At 31.5% G+C, this 16,618-nt stretch overlaps 1 protein-coding gene across 2 annotated transcripts in view; it reads right to left on the reverse strand.

Moving 5' to 3' along the window:
- The window catches only part of LOC141300636 (anion exchange protein 2-like), a 46,527-nt gene that overhangs the window by 5,445 nt on the left and 24,464 nt on the right, over positions 1-16,618 (reverse strand). For both annotated transcript variants that reach the window (XM_073830930.1, XM_073830931.1), the window contains 15 exons: positions 15,402-15,601; positions 13,358-13,494; positions 11,175-11,355; positions 9,128-9,263; positions 8,733-8,934; positions 7,219-7,324; positions 6,841-7,025; positions 6,504-6,720; positions 4,890-5,096; positions 4,278-4,426; positions 2,510-2,704; positions 2,183-2,428; positions 1,983-2,072; positions 641-807; positions 96-349 (listed from right to left, as the gene is read on the reverse strand). In XM_073830930.1, the coding sequence (XP_073687031.1) occupies positions 96-349; positions 641-807; positions 1,983-2,072; positions 2,183-2,428; positions 2,510-2,704; positions 4,278-4,426; positions 4,890-5,096; positions 6,504-6,720; positions 6,841-7,025; positions 7,219-7,324; positions 8,733-8,934; positions 9,128-9,263; positions 11,175-11,355; positions 13,358-13,494; positions 15,402-15,601 (2,672 nt within the window). The remainder of the gene's footprint in view (positions 1-95; positions 350-640; positions 808-1,982; positions 2,073-2,182; positions 2,429-2,509; positions 2,705-4,277; positions 4,427-4,889; positions 5,097-6,503; positions 6,721-6,840; positions 7,026-7,218; positions 7,325-8,732; positions 8,935-9,127; positions 9,264-11,174; positions 11,356-13,357; positions 13,495-15,401; positions 15,602-16,618) is intronic.

A 16,618-nucleotide genomic window follows, 5' to 3' on the forward strand; every position in this document is an offset into this window, starting at 1 on the left:
AATACATATATTTTTTTTTTATGCTATCAGCTGTTTGTGCTGATCAGGATGCGTTTAGATGGATAATGCTGAAATCAGTATTTGTTGAAACCCACCTACAAGTATTGCCACCAGTAACCCGGTCACCCTCTGCTCCTTGACCTCCTGAATACGAGGTTTGTCTCCTGGAGCGACAGCTTTGCTCATTACGGTAAGGGCGTTTGCATGGGTTACAGAGCGCACGGTGGCTGCGGCCATCCATGGCAGACCGAACAAAGCGCTGGTGCCACCAAGAGTCACGATGAGCAACAGATCCAAATGGAAACCTGAACCCTTGACCAGCATTCGCTCCTTCTTACTGACTATCAGCCTAGATGGAGAGAGAGTGTCTTTAATACTGACATGATTTTATATGTGTTCCATAATTCAGGGATAAACATGTCTGTTGTATCTTAGTCATGTATAACAGCTTTATTGCAAATTAAAAACCTTTTTTTTCTACAAAATGTCACATATCATAAAAAAAATCAAAGATTTATTTTGTAGCTCAAAATACACTGCTAAAAATAATGCTAAAAACATATTTTAAGCTTTGGGCAAATGTCCTTATTTTTAAGCTCTGTAATCATCATGATGAGACGAAACATGACAGTGGACTCACGTTGTGATTTGTGTCTCCATAAAGATGAGGATGAAGACGAGCAGAGCTGGAAGGATACTGGCAAACATCATCCAGATGGGGAACTGACCATCAGAGCCCAGAGGATTGATTATCCAACCTCGTTTATCAGGACTAGTCACTGAAAAACCTAGAGGTACACTCAGTTTCTGTATAAAAAACAACAACAGAATATATATGTGAATAAAATAACAAAAAGAAAAAAGTCATAATAATAATAATAATAATAATTAAGAAAATGAATCAAAATAAATCATTTTAAAAAAATGATGAAGGATGGAGAATTATAAATGACATTAAAAAAATAATACAAAATAATAATAAAAAGAGAATAATGATAATAATAAATAAAATCAAATAAAGTAAATCAATAATAAAATAAAAAATAATACATTATAATAGGTGGAGCATTAAAAGTACATAAATGACAATAACAAAAAACAATGCAAAATAATAATAAAGAAAATTAAATAAAAAATAAATGAATAATAAAAATAATGAAAATTAATTCAAAATTAAAGTAAATTTTAAAAATCTAGTTATAGGTGGAGCATTAAAAATACATAAATGGTAATAAAAAAAAACAATAATGCAAAATAATAAAGAATATAAATAATAATAATAATAAAAGTAAATAATAAAACAAATCAAAACTAAAATAAATTATAAAGGGTGTAGCATTACAAAATACATAATTGACAACAACAAAAAAACACAATAATACAAAATAATAAAGAAAATGAATTAAAAAATAAAGAATAATAAAGAAAATTAATAAAGTAAATCAAAAATAGAAGAAAAATGTAATAATAGGTAAAGCATTAAAAATACATAAATAAAAAAGAAAATCAATCAGAAACAAAATAAAAACTTAAAATCTAAAGTGTAACATTAAAAAGGATACATAAAAAAATGACAATAACAAAAAATAAACCACAATAATGCAAAATAGTAATAAAGAAAATGAATAAAAAATAAAATCAGTCAAAAAAAAAAAAAATTAATTACAAAGTGTGGAACATTAAAATATGAAAATAATGGAAACAAAAAATAATGAAAAATAATAATAAAGAAAAAAAATCAATCAAAAATAAAATAATAAAAGTAAAATAAAAATAAAGTAAAAAAAATGTATTTTTGCTTATAATAAGCAACATCACACCTCTCTTTCAACAAACTGGACAATTTTATACATCTACAGCTCAAATAGTGCAATTTTATGCAGTACATTATAATACCTATGGTCCCTAACATGAAGTGTGATAATACAAATACTAATATCATGTTTATTTGTCTTTAATAACTATCAGCTATCTATTCTCACCTGCGAGTATGTGTCTTGAATACTGTAGTCTACCAGAACCATGATGAGAATGGCAATAGGAACTCCAAAATCTCCAATAACTCTTCTTAGCTGTAAAAAACACCAAACTTATTTTAGACAGAAGATGGCAAATTACGATCATATCTTCTTTTATAATGTTTTAACTCAACATTGGGTCAGTTGATCAGATGGCGTCTTACCCTGCCAGGAAAGAAGGCACTGTTTTTGAACTTGCGCAGGTAGTAGGCGATGAAGAAGGTCCCAGACATGAGCACCAAGGAAAGCAAAGCAGTATTAGGTTCACCAACCACCTTCACCAACTCTGGCTCACTGCTGTTCGATGCGAATGGATTCAAAGTGACGTCCTCCATGCTTGAGTTGTATGTTGAGTTGTTTACATCAACAACCACAGCAGAGCAGCGTTTTAGAGGATGTTCCTGGAATATCTGTGAGAAACATCAGCGGTTAAGAGGACTTCATGACCATATATGCAGAAAAATAGAATCAAAATAGGTGATCTAATCTACCTTGGCCAGTTTTGAGAAGGTCTCGTAGATGAAGATGAGAGAGATGAGGATGGAGAAGATCTCCTGGGTGAAACGCGAGACAAATCGGACCATGAAGCTGCCCTCGAAGGCCACCATCACCACCACGATGATGATGAGCCAAAAACCGATCCAAACCCGACCTGTCAGGTACTCCATATTATTGCCCTTACAGAACTGGAGAAGGACAGAGGATAATGTTATTTTTCCATGTCAGCATATACAATTTATACAATATATGCTATAGATATATACAATCAACATTCACTGCTGTGCAAAAGTTTGAGATCAGTTGTTTTAGGGATCAAAGTTTCATTAATTTGATCAAAAATACAGAAAAAACTATATTTTAAATTGCAATAATGTTTCATAATATTAATTTATTACTACCATGCAAAACTGCATTTTCATCAGCCGTTACTCCAGTCTCCATTTTTTACTATCACTTTTATCACATATTTGCTGAATAAAAGCATTCAATTCTAAGAAAGAAATAAAAATTTACTGAGCTCAAACTTTGAATGGTAGTGTGTATTGTTACAAAAGATTTATCTAAATAAATGCTTTTTCTTTTTCACATTTATTCATCAAAGAATCCTGAAGCCTAAAAAAGCTTCCAAAAAATATTAAGCAGTACAACTGTTTTCAACACAGATAAAAAATCTGCTTATTAGAATGATTTCTGAAGGATCATGTGACACTGAAGTCTGGAGTAATGAGTTAACAATAAGTTGCAATAATTCAATTGCAAAAATACACAAAGTAAAAGCATAAAAACAAAGCAAAATTAAATTCAAATTAAAAGGAAAATGGCAAAAAACTAAAAAGTCTACATAAAATGACAAAACGTAAACAAAAGGGCAAAAAAACAAAACAAAAAACTAATAATAAAAAACAAAACAAAAAGGACAAAAAAGCAAAACATAAGACTCAAAACAAAAATGGTTTACATAAAATGAAAACAAACTAACATAAAAGCCCATAAGAAAAACTAACAAAACAAAAGAAGTATATATAAAATGACAAAAGTAAACAATAAAAACAAAAAGGGCAAAATAAAAAACACTAATAACAAAAACAAATACAAAGTAAAAACAAAGGCAAAAGCAATAAAGAAAAGCAAAACACTCAAAGCAAAAATGTTTACATAAAATGAAAAAATAAAACCATAAGACAAACAAAAAGCAAAAGGAAAAGTGCAAAAACAAAAAAGAAGTCAACATAAAATGACAAAAAGTAAACAAAAACAAATAAGACAAACAAAAAGGCAACAAAAAAATCAAATCACACTGTATAAATAAGCAGCAGAACTGTTTTAAACAATGATAATAAAGCAGCATTAGAGTGATTTCTAAAGGAGTAATGATGCTGAGAATTCACCTTTGCATCAGGAATAAATTCTATTTTAAAGTATATTAAAATAGAAAACAACCATTTTAAATAGCAATAAGTTCCAGGTCTCCCTGTGAGACTGTGAAGTCTCAGTGGGATACTTCTTGGCTAAATAAAGAATAAATAAAAATAATGTTTCACAATAATACTTGTATGTTTAATCAAATAAATGCAGACTTGATGAGCAGAAAGACTTATTTTAAAAACATAAAAAAATTGTACTAATCTCAAACTTTTGAATGGCAGTGTATATATTAATATATAATAAATGTTGATGTTCATTATTGGGAGGAACTTGTCCTTTGCCAACATATTCATGGTAGAGAATCTGGATTAAAGAACTGTATTGTAAACTCACAGAGAAAAAGGCTTCTTCAAACACCAGGATTGGTCCAGAGAAGCCCACCACCAAAAGCGGCTGAGCCCCGAGCAGACAGAACAACACTCCCTGAATACATGTGGCCACAATCAGCTCTGACACACCAAGGAGCCCTTCAGTCTTCTCACCTGTACACACAAAACTGAATTATTGAACAGAAAGGTCGGACACATACACTGTCTGGGGTTCAAGCAGAAGAAATCTAAAATACTTATCAGGATCAAAGTCACTGATTGTGTGTATCATGATAACCTTTTGTTAAATAACTGCTTGTGACCATTTAAAGTCATTTGTCAGTTCTGAAAGCAATTTAATAATTAAACTGATTAAAAACACCTTCAGCTTTGATTACAGTGTGTATTTGTTGTGGCACTGCTATAACAAACTTATGCAACCTCACAACATTTATTTCCATCAAGAGTTACATTAATTTTTGGCCGAGATCTTGTATTGACAATGGAAGAGTTGCAATTTATGAACTAAATTTCCCTTTATAATATTTTAAAATGGAAAACATTGTCTAACTTTTATGTTTTATATGTTTCTGTCAGTAAGAGTACTTATGAATTGAAAAGCGGTAGTGAAACTGACCTAGAAGGCCTCCGAATGTGATGGTTGGAGAAAGAGCGGCGAAATAAATAAAGATGACAGCAGCCATGCACTGGGGGTTCAGCGCATCCTTGAAGTCACTGATGTACTTTGGGTAACGGCGCTGGACGTCACGGATCAACCCACCAAACAGACGGCCTGTGCGCCGTAAAGGGTCGTCTTCTAGTTTCAAGGGTGCCAGCAAGGCCTCTAATTTACACATAGAGAGAGAATATGGGATTTTATGAATATAACAGAGAAATAATCATGAAAGTTGCAAAATAAAACAAAACACACATACAAAACATTAAATTACAAAGGTGAAAGTTGACAAAGGAAAAGCAAAAGTAAAAAAGCACAAAAAAAGTCTACATAAAAAGACAAAATCTAAACAATAAAAGCAAAAAAGACAAACAAAAAGGCAAAAACCAAACACACTAATAACAAAAGAAAACAAAACACACTCAAAACCAAATGTTTATGTAAAATAAAAAAAAGCACAAACAAACAAACCAAACAAAAAAATCTCAAAAGGAAAAAAGGGAAAAAATAAGCAAAAGGAAAAGGGCAAAAAAAAACATAAAATGTCTATATAAAATGACAAAAAAGTAAAAAAGACAAACAAAAAAGGCAAAAAACACACTAATAACAAAATATATTATAATAAAATATTATAAATATATATTATGTAAAATGTTTACATAAAATGAAAAAATAAAGCACTAAAAAGTCTACATAATGACAAAAACTGAACAATAAAAGCAAAAAAGACAAACACACTAATAACAAAAGAAAACAAAACACACTCAAAACCAAATGTTTATGTAAAATAAAAAAGCACAAACAAACAAACCAAACAAAAAAATCTCAAAAGGAAAAAAGGGCAAAAATAAGCAAAAGGAAAAGGGCAAAAAACATAAAATGTCTATATAAAATGACAAAAAAATAAAAAAGACAAACAAAAAGGCAAAAAACAAACGAATAACAAAATATATTATAATAAAATATTATAAATATATATTATGTAAAATGTTTACATAAAATGAAAAAATAAAGCACTAAAAAGTCTACATAATGACAAAAACTGAACAATAAAAGCAAAAAAGGAAAACAAAAATAGCAAATAAAAAAACACTAATCACAAAATAAAACAAGACAAAAGCAATAAAGAAAAGCAACAGTCAAAAAATGTTTACATAAAATGAAAAAAAGCACAAACAAAAAAAATTTAAAGAAAAAAATAAGTAAAAGGGCAAAAAAACTCAAGTTCAAGTCAAAAATGTTCAAGTCTAAACAATAAAAGCAAAAAGAACAAATAAAAAAAGTCAAAATAAAGAGCACACTTATCACAGAATAAAACTAAACAGAAAATAAAAGACAAAAGCAATAAAGCAACAGTCAAAAAATGTTTACATAAAATGAAAATTAAAAACTTGAAAAACACAAATAACAAGAAAAAAAATTCTTAATGCAAAACAGAAAGAAACTAACACAGAAACATCAAACAGACAAAAGAAAATACTCAAACGAAATGTATGCAAACAAAACACACACATAAAACATTAAAGCAAAAACTGAAACTGAACTGGATCTAAAGCTACACAGATTGATGCAGACCTTTCTCTTCAAGGCTCTTGGGCTCTTTGGACAATAAGGCCACCTCCTGCTCCTCTCTCTTGCGGAGCATCTCTCTTTGGAAGTGAGCGACAGACCGCAGGAGATCTTCACCGCCCAATTCTGACGGAGGGAGAACGATACTGCAGTCCAGGAAGCCGTTGATTGCACTGAGTAAGTCCTGTCGATCATCTGCCAGGTACGCAGCTTCATGAAATTGCTAGAGAGAGCGAATGGATTAAGTTAACATTGGATATAGGCATTACAGTCTAAACATTTGGCATGGAACAATGCATCTCTTCGCGCTTGTGTAGTGGTCACCACAAACCATCAGTCTTACCTTGTCGGACATGAGTGTGGAAATGGAGCGTCCGATCTGGTGGTAGTCCATGTTGGTGCTGGGAGGACCAAGCAGCACAAAGAGAAACCGAACAGGAACCGGTACCTCCAACACAGAGTCCAGTTCTACAGCTTCCTGAAGTCGAACAAATGCCATGGTGGGCTGCTCCAGGAAGTCAACACTGCCTAACAAGACAAGAAATACAATTCATTTGCAACTTGCTCTAAGTTCATGACGTTGTTAGTACTGTAATAGTCATTTTAGTGATAAATCACAGATTATTTAGAGTCTTATTTGAGTCCTTTAAACTGGTTCTAAATTATGATAGAAATCCAACAGGATTTCTATGGGATTCAGAATCAGACTATAATTGCTTACCAACGAGTACAACAGTGGCTTCAGCATTTTCTGGAATTTTCTCCAAAAGCTTAAGTTCATGTTTGGATTTGGATCTGTGCATGCCCATAGGTGGAGCAGAATCTTTCTGCAAATAATGAGAAAAAAGAACAAAAAGATTTGAAGAGATAAATTTTCACTAATAAATAAATAAACAAACTAACAAACATAATATATTATAATACAATATCAAATTATATATATATATATATATATATATTTTTTTTTTTTTTTTAATTTTTTTATTATTAAAAATGTGTTTAAAATCAGCATAACAAATGAAAACATATTTTTTTAATGTTGACTGTCAAAAGGTTTTGAACAGTAAGACTTTTAACATTTTTAAAGAAGTGACTACTGCTCACCATGCCTGCATTTATTTGATCCAACATACAGCAAAAACGGTAATATTGTGAAATATTTTTACCTTTTAAATTTACTGCCTCTATTTGTATATATTTTAAAATGTAATTTATTCCTGTGATCAAAGCTACGTTTTCAGCATCATTACTGCAGTCTTCAGTGTCATATGATCTTTCAGAAATCATTCTAAAATGCTGATTTAAAACAGTTGAATAATTTATTTTCAGGATACTCTGATTAATAGAAAGATCAAAAGAAAAGCATTTATCTGAAATAAAAAGCTTTTTACACTATACCATTGAAAAGAAAATTATCGAAAGAAATTATAGAAATGAATATTTTAATTTAGCAAGGATGCTTTAAATTGATCATTAAAGCAATGACAAAGATATTTATAATGTTACAAAAGATTTCTATTTCAGATAAATGCTGTTCTTCTGAACTTTCTATTTATCAAAGAAACTAAAAAAAATGTACTCCACTGTTTTCAACATAATAAAATAATGTTTTTGAGCAGCATATCATATTAGAATGATTTCTGAAAAATCACGTGACTGGAGTAATGATGCTAAAAATTCAGCTTTGAAATCACAGGAATAAATTACATTTTTAAATATATTCAAATAGAAAACAGTTATTTTGCATATTTCAACATTTTACTGTTTGTGCTTAAAGCAGAAGAGACTTAAAAACACCCAAAAACTTACCGTTCAAAGACTTTTGACTGGTAGTGTAATTTAATGAAAAAAAATAAACTTTTCTATTTTTCAAATTTCAGGTGATATACACTATCAGTCAAAAGTTTAAACTAATTAAGATTTATTCTCACCAAGGCTGCATTTATTTGAACAATATACAGTGATATTGTGAAATATTATTACATTTTAAAATAACTTTTTTATTTTAATAATACTAATGTAATATTAATAGTTTTAATGTATTTTTATCACATAAATGCAGGCTTGGTGAGCATAAGAATATTTCAAAAACATTAAAAACAAATGTTCCAAAATGTTTGGTATTGTATATTACACATAAAAGACAAGTAAACAAATACATTTTTTTTTTAAATAGACAGAGGTTGCCCTTCTCTTTCAAAACATATTCCAGCATAGACACTACAAACCAACTACCTCGTTCTTCTCTATGTCAATGTGAAGTGAGCTGTCTTGACTGGTCCTTATGGACCCCATGAGCGGCTCTGTGACGGAGGGTTCGGGGACCGGAGACAGGTGGTTGCTGCTGCTCTGGTGATGGGTGATCAGGGAGCCCAGGCTGGCTGCTGAGATGTTTCTGGGAAATGAGGAGCTGTGCTCCTTCTCATCGCTCGGGTGACTAAGGGAGGGAGAGCAAGGGAGCCAGCGGGTAAGAGACACTAGGAGAGACTTCGAAGGGTCATGTGTGGATCTACATACCAACGGGTAGCGAAATGGCGTAGAATAGAAACCAATAGATTATGTGAGAATAAAAGATCATATGTGGGGTCTTTTCTTAGATATTGCTTATTGTACAAATATCTGAGCTCTACCTGTGCTTGAGTAGAAGAGCACGGAGGACATTAGCTCTGTCCTCAGCTTTGATCTGGTCTGAGATGATCATCTGTTCCACCACCTGATGGGCTATGCCAGGTAGAGTCTTCTGGTCCAAGTCCAAAAGCACAGCTCCTAATGAGAGGGATCAAACATGAGACCGTTTATTTTCATTATCACTAATGCAATCAATATAATAATATTACAGGGTATTACACTGTAGTTCACCATTATAGTTAACCAAAACTAAAAGCGTTTATATTTATATATATATGTGACCGTGGACCACAAAACCAGTCATAAGGTTTAATTTTACAAAACTGACATGTATACATCTTATGAAAGCTGAATAAATAAGCTTTCTATTAATGTATGGTTTGTTAGGATAGGACAATATTTGGCCGAGATACATCTATTTGAAAATCTGGAATCTGAGGGTTCAAAAAAATCAAAATACCGAGAAAATCACCTTTAAATTTCTCCAAATTAAGTTCTTAACAATGCATATTACTAATCAAAAATTACATTTTGATAGGTTTACAGTAGGAATTTTACAAAAAAATCTTCATGGAACATGATCTTTATTTAATTTCCTAATGATTTTTGGCATAAAAGAAAAATCAATCATTTTGACCCATACTATGTATTTTTGGCTTTTTCTACAAATATACCCCAGCGACTTAAGACTGGTTTTGTGGTCCAGGGTCACACATACATACATATACATAAGCCTTTATTTATTATATATATATATATATATATATATATATATATATATATATATATATATATATATAAAAAAAATACATAAATTTACCTGAAACAAATGTAAAAAAACAAACAAAAAAATAGTAGAAAAAGTAGATCTATTTTATTTCAGCTGGTTGCCAAAGCAGCATTTCTCATTTTCATTTAGTTTAAATTTATGTCCTAAAATAACTAAAACTAAAATAAAAAATGATAAAAAAGACATTTAAAAAAAATAAATAAAATTAAAATTAAAATGAAAACAAAAAATATACAGAAAAAAATCGCCAAAGCAACCCTTGTTATTTTCATTTAGTTTAACTTGATGTCCTAAAATAACTCAAACTAAAAAATATATAAAACTAAGGCATATTTATAAAGAAAATAAATACTAAAACTTTAAATTTAAAATGGAAAAAAATACAGAAAATTATTGCCAAAGCAACATTTCTCTTTTTTTTTTATTTAGTTTACCTTCATTTACCTTCATTTAGTTTACCTTGATGTACTAAAATAACTACAACTAAATAAAAATGTATAAAAATACATATATTTTTAAAAAGAAACAAAAAAAACACACTTACACTTTAAAATTACAATGAACTGAAAATACAGAAATAAACTTTTTTTTCTTTTTAATGTCTATGCTTTTTTCATAAATTTTTAGTTAAGTTTAGTAAATTAAGTTAAACTAAATGAAAATGAGAAATATTAGTTTTACTTGATGTACTAAAATAAACTAAAATAAAAAATTGCATCAAAAAATACAAAAATAAATAAACTAAAACTAAAACTAACAAAAAACAGAAAATAAAAATCAATGTTCATAAACTATAATTACATCTCAGTGATACTAAAAGTTGGACGATGTTTTCGTTTTTTAACATTAAAATGTTAATTAAGGTTAAAATCATAGGTATAATGTTTTAGGTTTTGTGATTGATCACCGGAAGTTTAAATCAAAGTAAAGTTTTTATAATCCATATTTTGTCTATAATTTTCATTTTAATATTACATTATATTTCAACCATAATCCACATTTTTGCTCACTTTTCAACTTTTTCTGAAGTAATACTACAGAAATATTCTTTGTAGTCTCCCAATTAATTTAGTAATTATATATTACAAAAGCAATTTAAAAATCTGTTTTAGTAGCATAGCACGTCATGCAGCATGACACTACGATGCTTTTGCAATTAATTACTCTATCAAACTCTGATATCGCAATATAGGTCTCTAACTTGACATTAACTCTTCACTACAAAAAAGACTTCTAAGAAGGTTTCACCTGTTTCTTACCATGAGAGATGGTTTTTCTCAGCTCCAGCAGACTGCGAAATGACAGCGAGGCGACATGTGGTTTCCCCCAGCGGTCTGTCTCCTCCTCCACATCCTCTTCAAACTTGATCCAGCGAGCTGTTTCCCTCCACTGCATCTCCTGGTTTTTATCCATAATCAGCTCATTCAGCTCCACAAACACCTAGTACCAAAAAATATGCAGTAAATTAGTGAAAAAGTAATATTAAAACACCCTAAGAGCCTTGTTAAGGTGCTAAGGTAGCAAAACCAACAGACACCTGCTATGTACTTCACCTCAAGATGTCAACTAAAGTTAATATTGGTTAGATCTACCTAAAATATAATTTCACACACCAATCGATGCATCCAGCACATCATATCCTGACCTTCTGGTGGTGAGCAAGCCGTCTGGAAAAGTCTAAAAGGACCATGCCGTTTGTCCAAACAAGAAACTGTCAGAGCAAAACTGACCGATGAGATGTGAACACCCGCTGGTGTTGTTTAGAAGTGAAACGGTCCATAAGTACACTCATTTATCCTAAGACATACCTGTCTAGAAGGGTTTCTTAGTTTGTTAATAAAACATGGCCGACTCTGAAGGCTCGCGGTGTCTAGTTACCTGAGCTGATCTTTTTCTTTATTTCTAGGTGTGTGAAAGGAAAGAAGTTCATTCATTTTTAATCAGGTCCTGCCCCCTGAAATCCTCCTTTTATTTGTTTTGAAGGACAGCGGGCTGGTGCCAAATAAAGTGAGAATGCAGTGAATAAGCCTCAATGTGGGAGAAGGACCAAATGTGCAGAAACAACCCATCAGGACTTTGTTAAGGCATCTGTAAAGACATCTGAAACCTAGCAAGTATTGTATAGGAAAACCAATTTGTCCTGAAATCCCAGCCAGAGGGAACGGCACAAAAACTTTTCACAGAACATTCAGTCACACCTTAATTAATTAGTGCCCAAATTACATGAGGATTCCCACAGTTTTTAATAAATTAATATCCATGACTTTTCAGTGATCTAGTTGTTAACGATTACTGCATAAGGGTATTTTTCAAAGGAGCTTTAAAAATACATAGTCATTTAATGTCAACTCAACCCTGGCCTTTTCAGAAAAAAAGATACACATGTATAATGATGAAAGCCAAAATATTAAATATCATGGATGAATGTTTACAGAGTAATCCATTATTTTGTAGAGGGGGGTCAAAATAGCAATTTTCACCTGAGATTCAGAGCCAAATTTCAGGGGGTTACAAATTACTTCAGAAAGATGGCAGCATCATAAAGTTATTTTTACACAGAGATTAGGTTTGTTAGTAGGTTTGTCTGTTGACTTTAGCAATCTTTGTTGAATTATGTGCCAATGGGAAACATTTTGGGACCAACATTTGGTTTGCAACCACTAAAAATGGGTAATATTCAACAATCTAAATATGGAGCCTAATTGAGATCCCCGTATCTCTGGCATTGAACAATATAGGGCCTTGAAAATGAAGATTCTGAAATTAAAAACTAGAATCTAAAATCATACTGTGATAACTTTACTATTACTTCAGTTACAGGCACACAAACTTTGGGAAAATAATATTTATGGCACTAAGACAGGTATGTTTAATGCAGTTGTCTTGACAGAAGGAAAAATGATACATCTCTTGTTTCAACATTATTTGTTTTTCAGACATACCTCTTTAAAAGAAAAGAAGTATCACATTTTTGCAAAGTGATCCACATTTAATTTTTGACCACTGACCACTCCTGGAACCATATTGAAATTCTAATATCTCTGGAATTTAACCATGCAGGGCCTTAAAAATATCTCTGTGTAAAAATAACATTGTGTTGCAGCCATCTTTCTGAAGTAATTTTACTTTGTAACTTGGCTCTGAATCTCAGATGAACATTGCCATCTTGACCCCCTCTACAAAATAGTAGATTACTCAGTAAAGATTCATCCATGACATTTAATATTTTGGCTTTCATTGCTATACATGTCAATGTATAAAAAAAAACTTGAGCCAGGGAAGTTTTGTAAACTTCGTTGATTTGACACGCAATGATCTTAATAGGCTTACAATTTTTATTTCCATTTATTTTTCCCGGTTTTCCATTAAACTTGGGAGTTCAGATAATAGACTCATTTCAACTAGTAACCAACAAACTATTATCTGTAAATAGATGTCTGACCTCATGTGGCGTCCGGTCCAGTTTGCGACTGCGTGTGCTGGGTTCTTTGTGATCTTTGCTGATGTGTACCACCTGACCCTTTGTGCTTTTCCTGACCAGGTGTCGACGTACTCCAGGAACATCTTCAAAACGATGACCTGGGAAAATAAAGCAAAAAAAACATGCATATTTAAATGACAGTATAAGAAACCAAATAACATACTTAGTGATGAAGGACTTGTAGAACAGATAGACTACTAGTCAAAAGTAGTTTTTAAACAGAAAGATTTTTTTTTCTGCTCACCAAGCCTGCATTTATTTGATCAAATGTACAGCAAAAACAGTACCATTTTAAAACATTCCCACTACTTCAAAAGAATAGATTTAAATAAACGCCGATCTTTGGATCTTTCTATTCATTAAAGAATCCTGAAATAAAATGTACTAAAGACTGAAGTGATGCAGAAAATTTAGCTTTGACCACAGGAATAAAATACATTTTAAAATATTTCCAAATTCCACAGATGTTATAAATAGTAAAAATATTTCAAAATTTTACTGTACCTTACTTTGGATCAAATAAATGCAGGCTTGGTAAGCAGAAAAGACTTTACCAGTCAAATGTTTTTTAACAGTAAGATTTTGAGAGTATAAACTAACCTACGTAGCTATGGTTGAGAGGCAGGTCATTGCCTTTGTTCATAACACAACACTCATCAGGCTGAAATTACAGGATGGGCAAGTTGCCAAAGACATTCAGGGTAAAAAAAAAAAAAAAGAAAATAGTCCAATCCAATTTTTTTTAGTGTTTGGGTTTATGACCAACTATGCCAAGCGTAGGAACTCCAACCAAGAAGAGAGACCAAACTTTTTCCCACACAGCTGTTCGGAGTGAGCTGAAATTCAATTTTACAGTACTTTCTTACATAAACTTCAAAACAGGCGCTCACAGTCTGACAGTGATTTGCAACAACAGATGAGAACTGACTGCGAATGAAACGGCTGGTGATGAAACAAAGTCAAGCAGTGTTTAACTTAACTGTTTTTGTCTAGAAACTGATGTTCTAACATTGCCGAGCATATGCCAACAAATGGGCCTTTTCCCAGACCTATTAGTGGCTCAAATAGCAAGATGGGGAAAGCTAATGTGGTATATTATAGGAACCGCTGATATACAGCTGAAGTCTGATAAAGGTTTGCCCGGCGGGCCACAAAAGACTCTTGCTGTGAAGTGTAGCAGGATGCTCAGTACAAATCACCCGAGAGACTATGAAACTAGTGGAAACTTTGACTTCTAGATGTTGCAATCTGAGAAAAACATGGATTTGAGCTTGTTTTGTAACCTATTTCTTCAAAAATACAGTAAAAACAGTATTATTGTGAAATAGTATTACAATTTAAAATAACCATTTTCTGTTTGAATATATTTTAAATCTCATCTATTCCTGTGACGGAAGCTGAAATTTTAATATCATTACTCCAGCCTTCAGCATCACAGGATCCTTCCGAAATAATTCTGACTAATATACTGATTTGCTGCTCAAAAATATTAAAGTGTTTTTACTGTCACTTTTGATCAATTTAATGCAACCTTTAAAGTACTAATTTCTTTTTTTAAAAAGTGTATATTCCAGCATTCCCTTTTTTTATGCACAGAAATGTCAAAAAGATAAAAACCATCTTCACAATAACTTTAAATGTAAAATTGTTGTTCATGTTACAGCTGAACCACAAAACTGAAAATGTCAGCTTAGAGCTTCATTTTAAAATTTATTGAGTTATTAGGATTTTAGATCCAGAAGCCTCCAATAAAATCCCACTGGTGGGATGGATAAAGAAACATACAACAAAATAATAGCATTATTTCACTCTGATCCATTTCTTCAGGAAACTAGCATGGTTTGGAATAAACTGAAGAGGACAGGAAATCATTCTTTATGCATTCAGTGTTAATTTGGGCTGATCTGGACCTAAATATTTCACTCCACAACTGAGCAGTTATTTACCTAACTTAAAAAAAGCAAAAACACAGATCACAAGTGTGAAGTGTGCATTAGAAACGTACTTTTAATGCCATCCAGGTCAGCCGAGGCCAGGGTCTGTGCCTCGAACTCATCAGTGGGGATCCGCTGGTATTTGGCCTGCTCTGTCCCCGTCATGTTGCCCGTGCGACGTCTCTCCTGAAGGTCGTAGCTGCGACTTGACACACGGGGCAAAGAGCTGGGCTCAGTTATGATAAGGGTCGGAGGAGCAGGTTCAGATGGCCTACAACAGACAAAATGAGATCTTGTCAAGTAGTTTTCATTAAACCACTGATACTAAAGTATTACAAACAAGAAAAACCTTATGGAAAGTCAACAAAAAGAGTATAAGTCACTATTTTTGAAGTGTTTTACTGTTATACAAAGCTAACAAAGACCTTTATTAATTAACAATGAAATAAAAAAATCTAACATACTGAGTAAATAACAGTAAACAAAAACGTAATGTTTTGCCAGTATTTCACACTGTTTATATTTGAAGTTAGGTTCATTAGACAGAAAAGCTTAAAAAAATGAATAAAACATTTAATTGAATCAAAATGAGACTCATTTACAAGTAGTTTTTAATAAACCACTAATACAAAAACATAAGTAAAGCTTATTGTGAAGTCAACAAAAAGTAAAAATGACTTTGTTTGTACTATTTTTGAAGTGTTCGTGTTTTACTGTAACACAAAGATAACAAAGACCTATATTAACACAAAATTAATTAAAAATCTGTGAGTAAATAACAGTAAACAAAAACAAAAATGTAATGTTTTTGCCAGTATTTGATGCCGTTTACATTTGAAGTGAGGATCATTAAATAAAAAAAGCTTTCAATAAATGAATAAAACATTGAATTACATAAAACTAAGACTCATTTACAAGTAGTTTTCAATAAACCACTAATACTAAAAACATACTAAACAAGTAAAGCTTAATCTTTAGTCAACAAAAAGTAAAAACGACTTTGACTTTGTTTACACCATTTTTGAAGTGCTAGTGTTTTACTGTTCTAAAAAGTTAACAAAGACCTTTATTAATTAACACCGAATTAATGCAAAATCTATTATACTGAGCAAATAACAGTAAACAAAAACAAAATATGTTTTTTGCCAGTGTTTCATGCTGTTTACATTATTTACTGTTTTGAATAAATGAGGTTCGTTAGACAGAAAAGCTTTTAATAAATGAATAAAACATTTAATTAAATCAAAATGAGACTCATTTTCTTCAAGATTAATAGTTTTCAATAAAC

The sequence above is a fragment of the Garra rufa genome, chromosome 24, assembly GCF_049309525.1.
Source record: "Garra rufa chromosome 24, GarRuf1.0, whole genome shotgun sequence".
In the NCBI taxonomy this organism is placed as follows: Eukaryota; Metazoa; Chordata; class Actinopteri; order Cypriniformes; family Cyprinidae; genus Garra; species Garra rufa.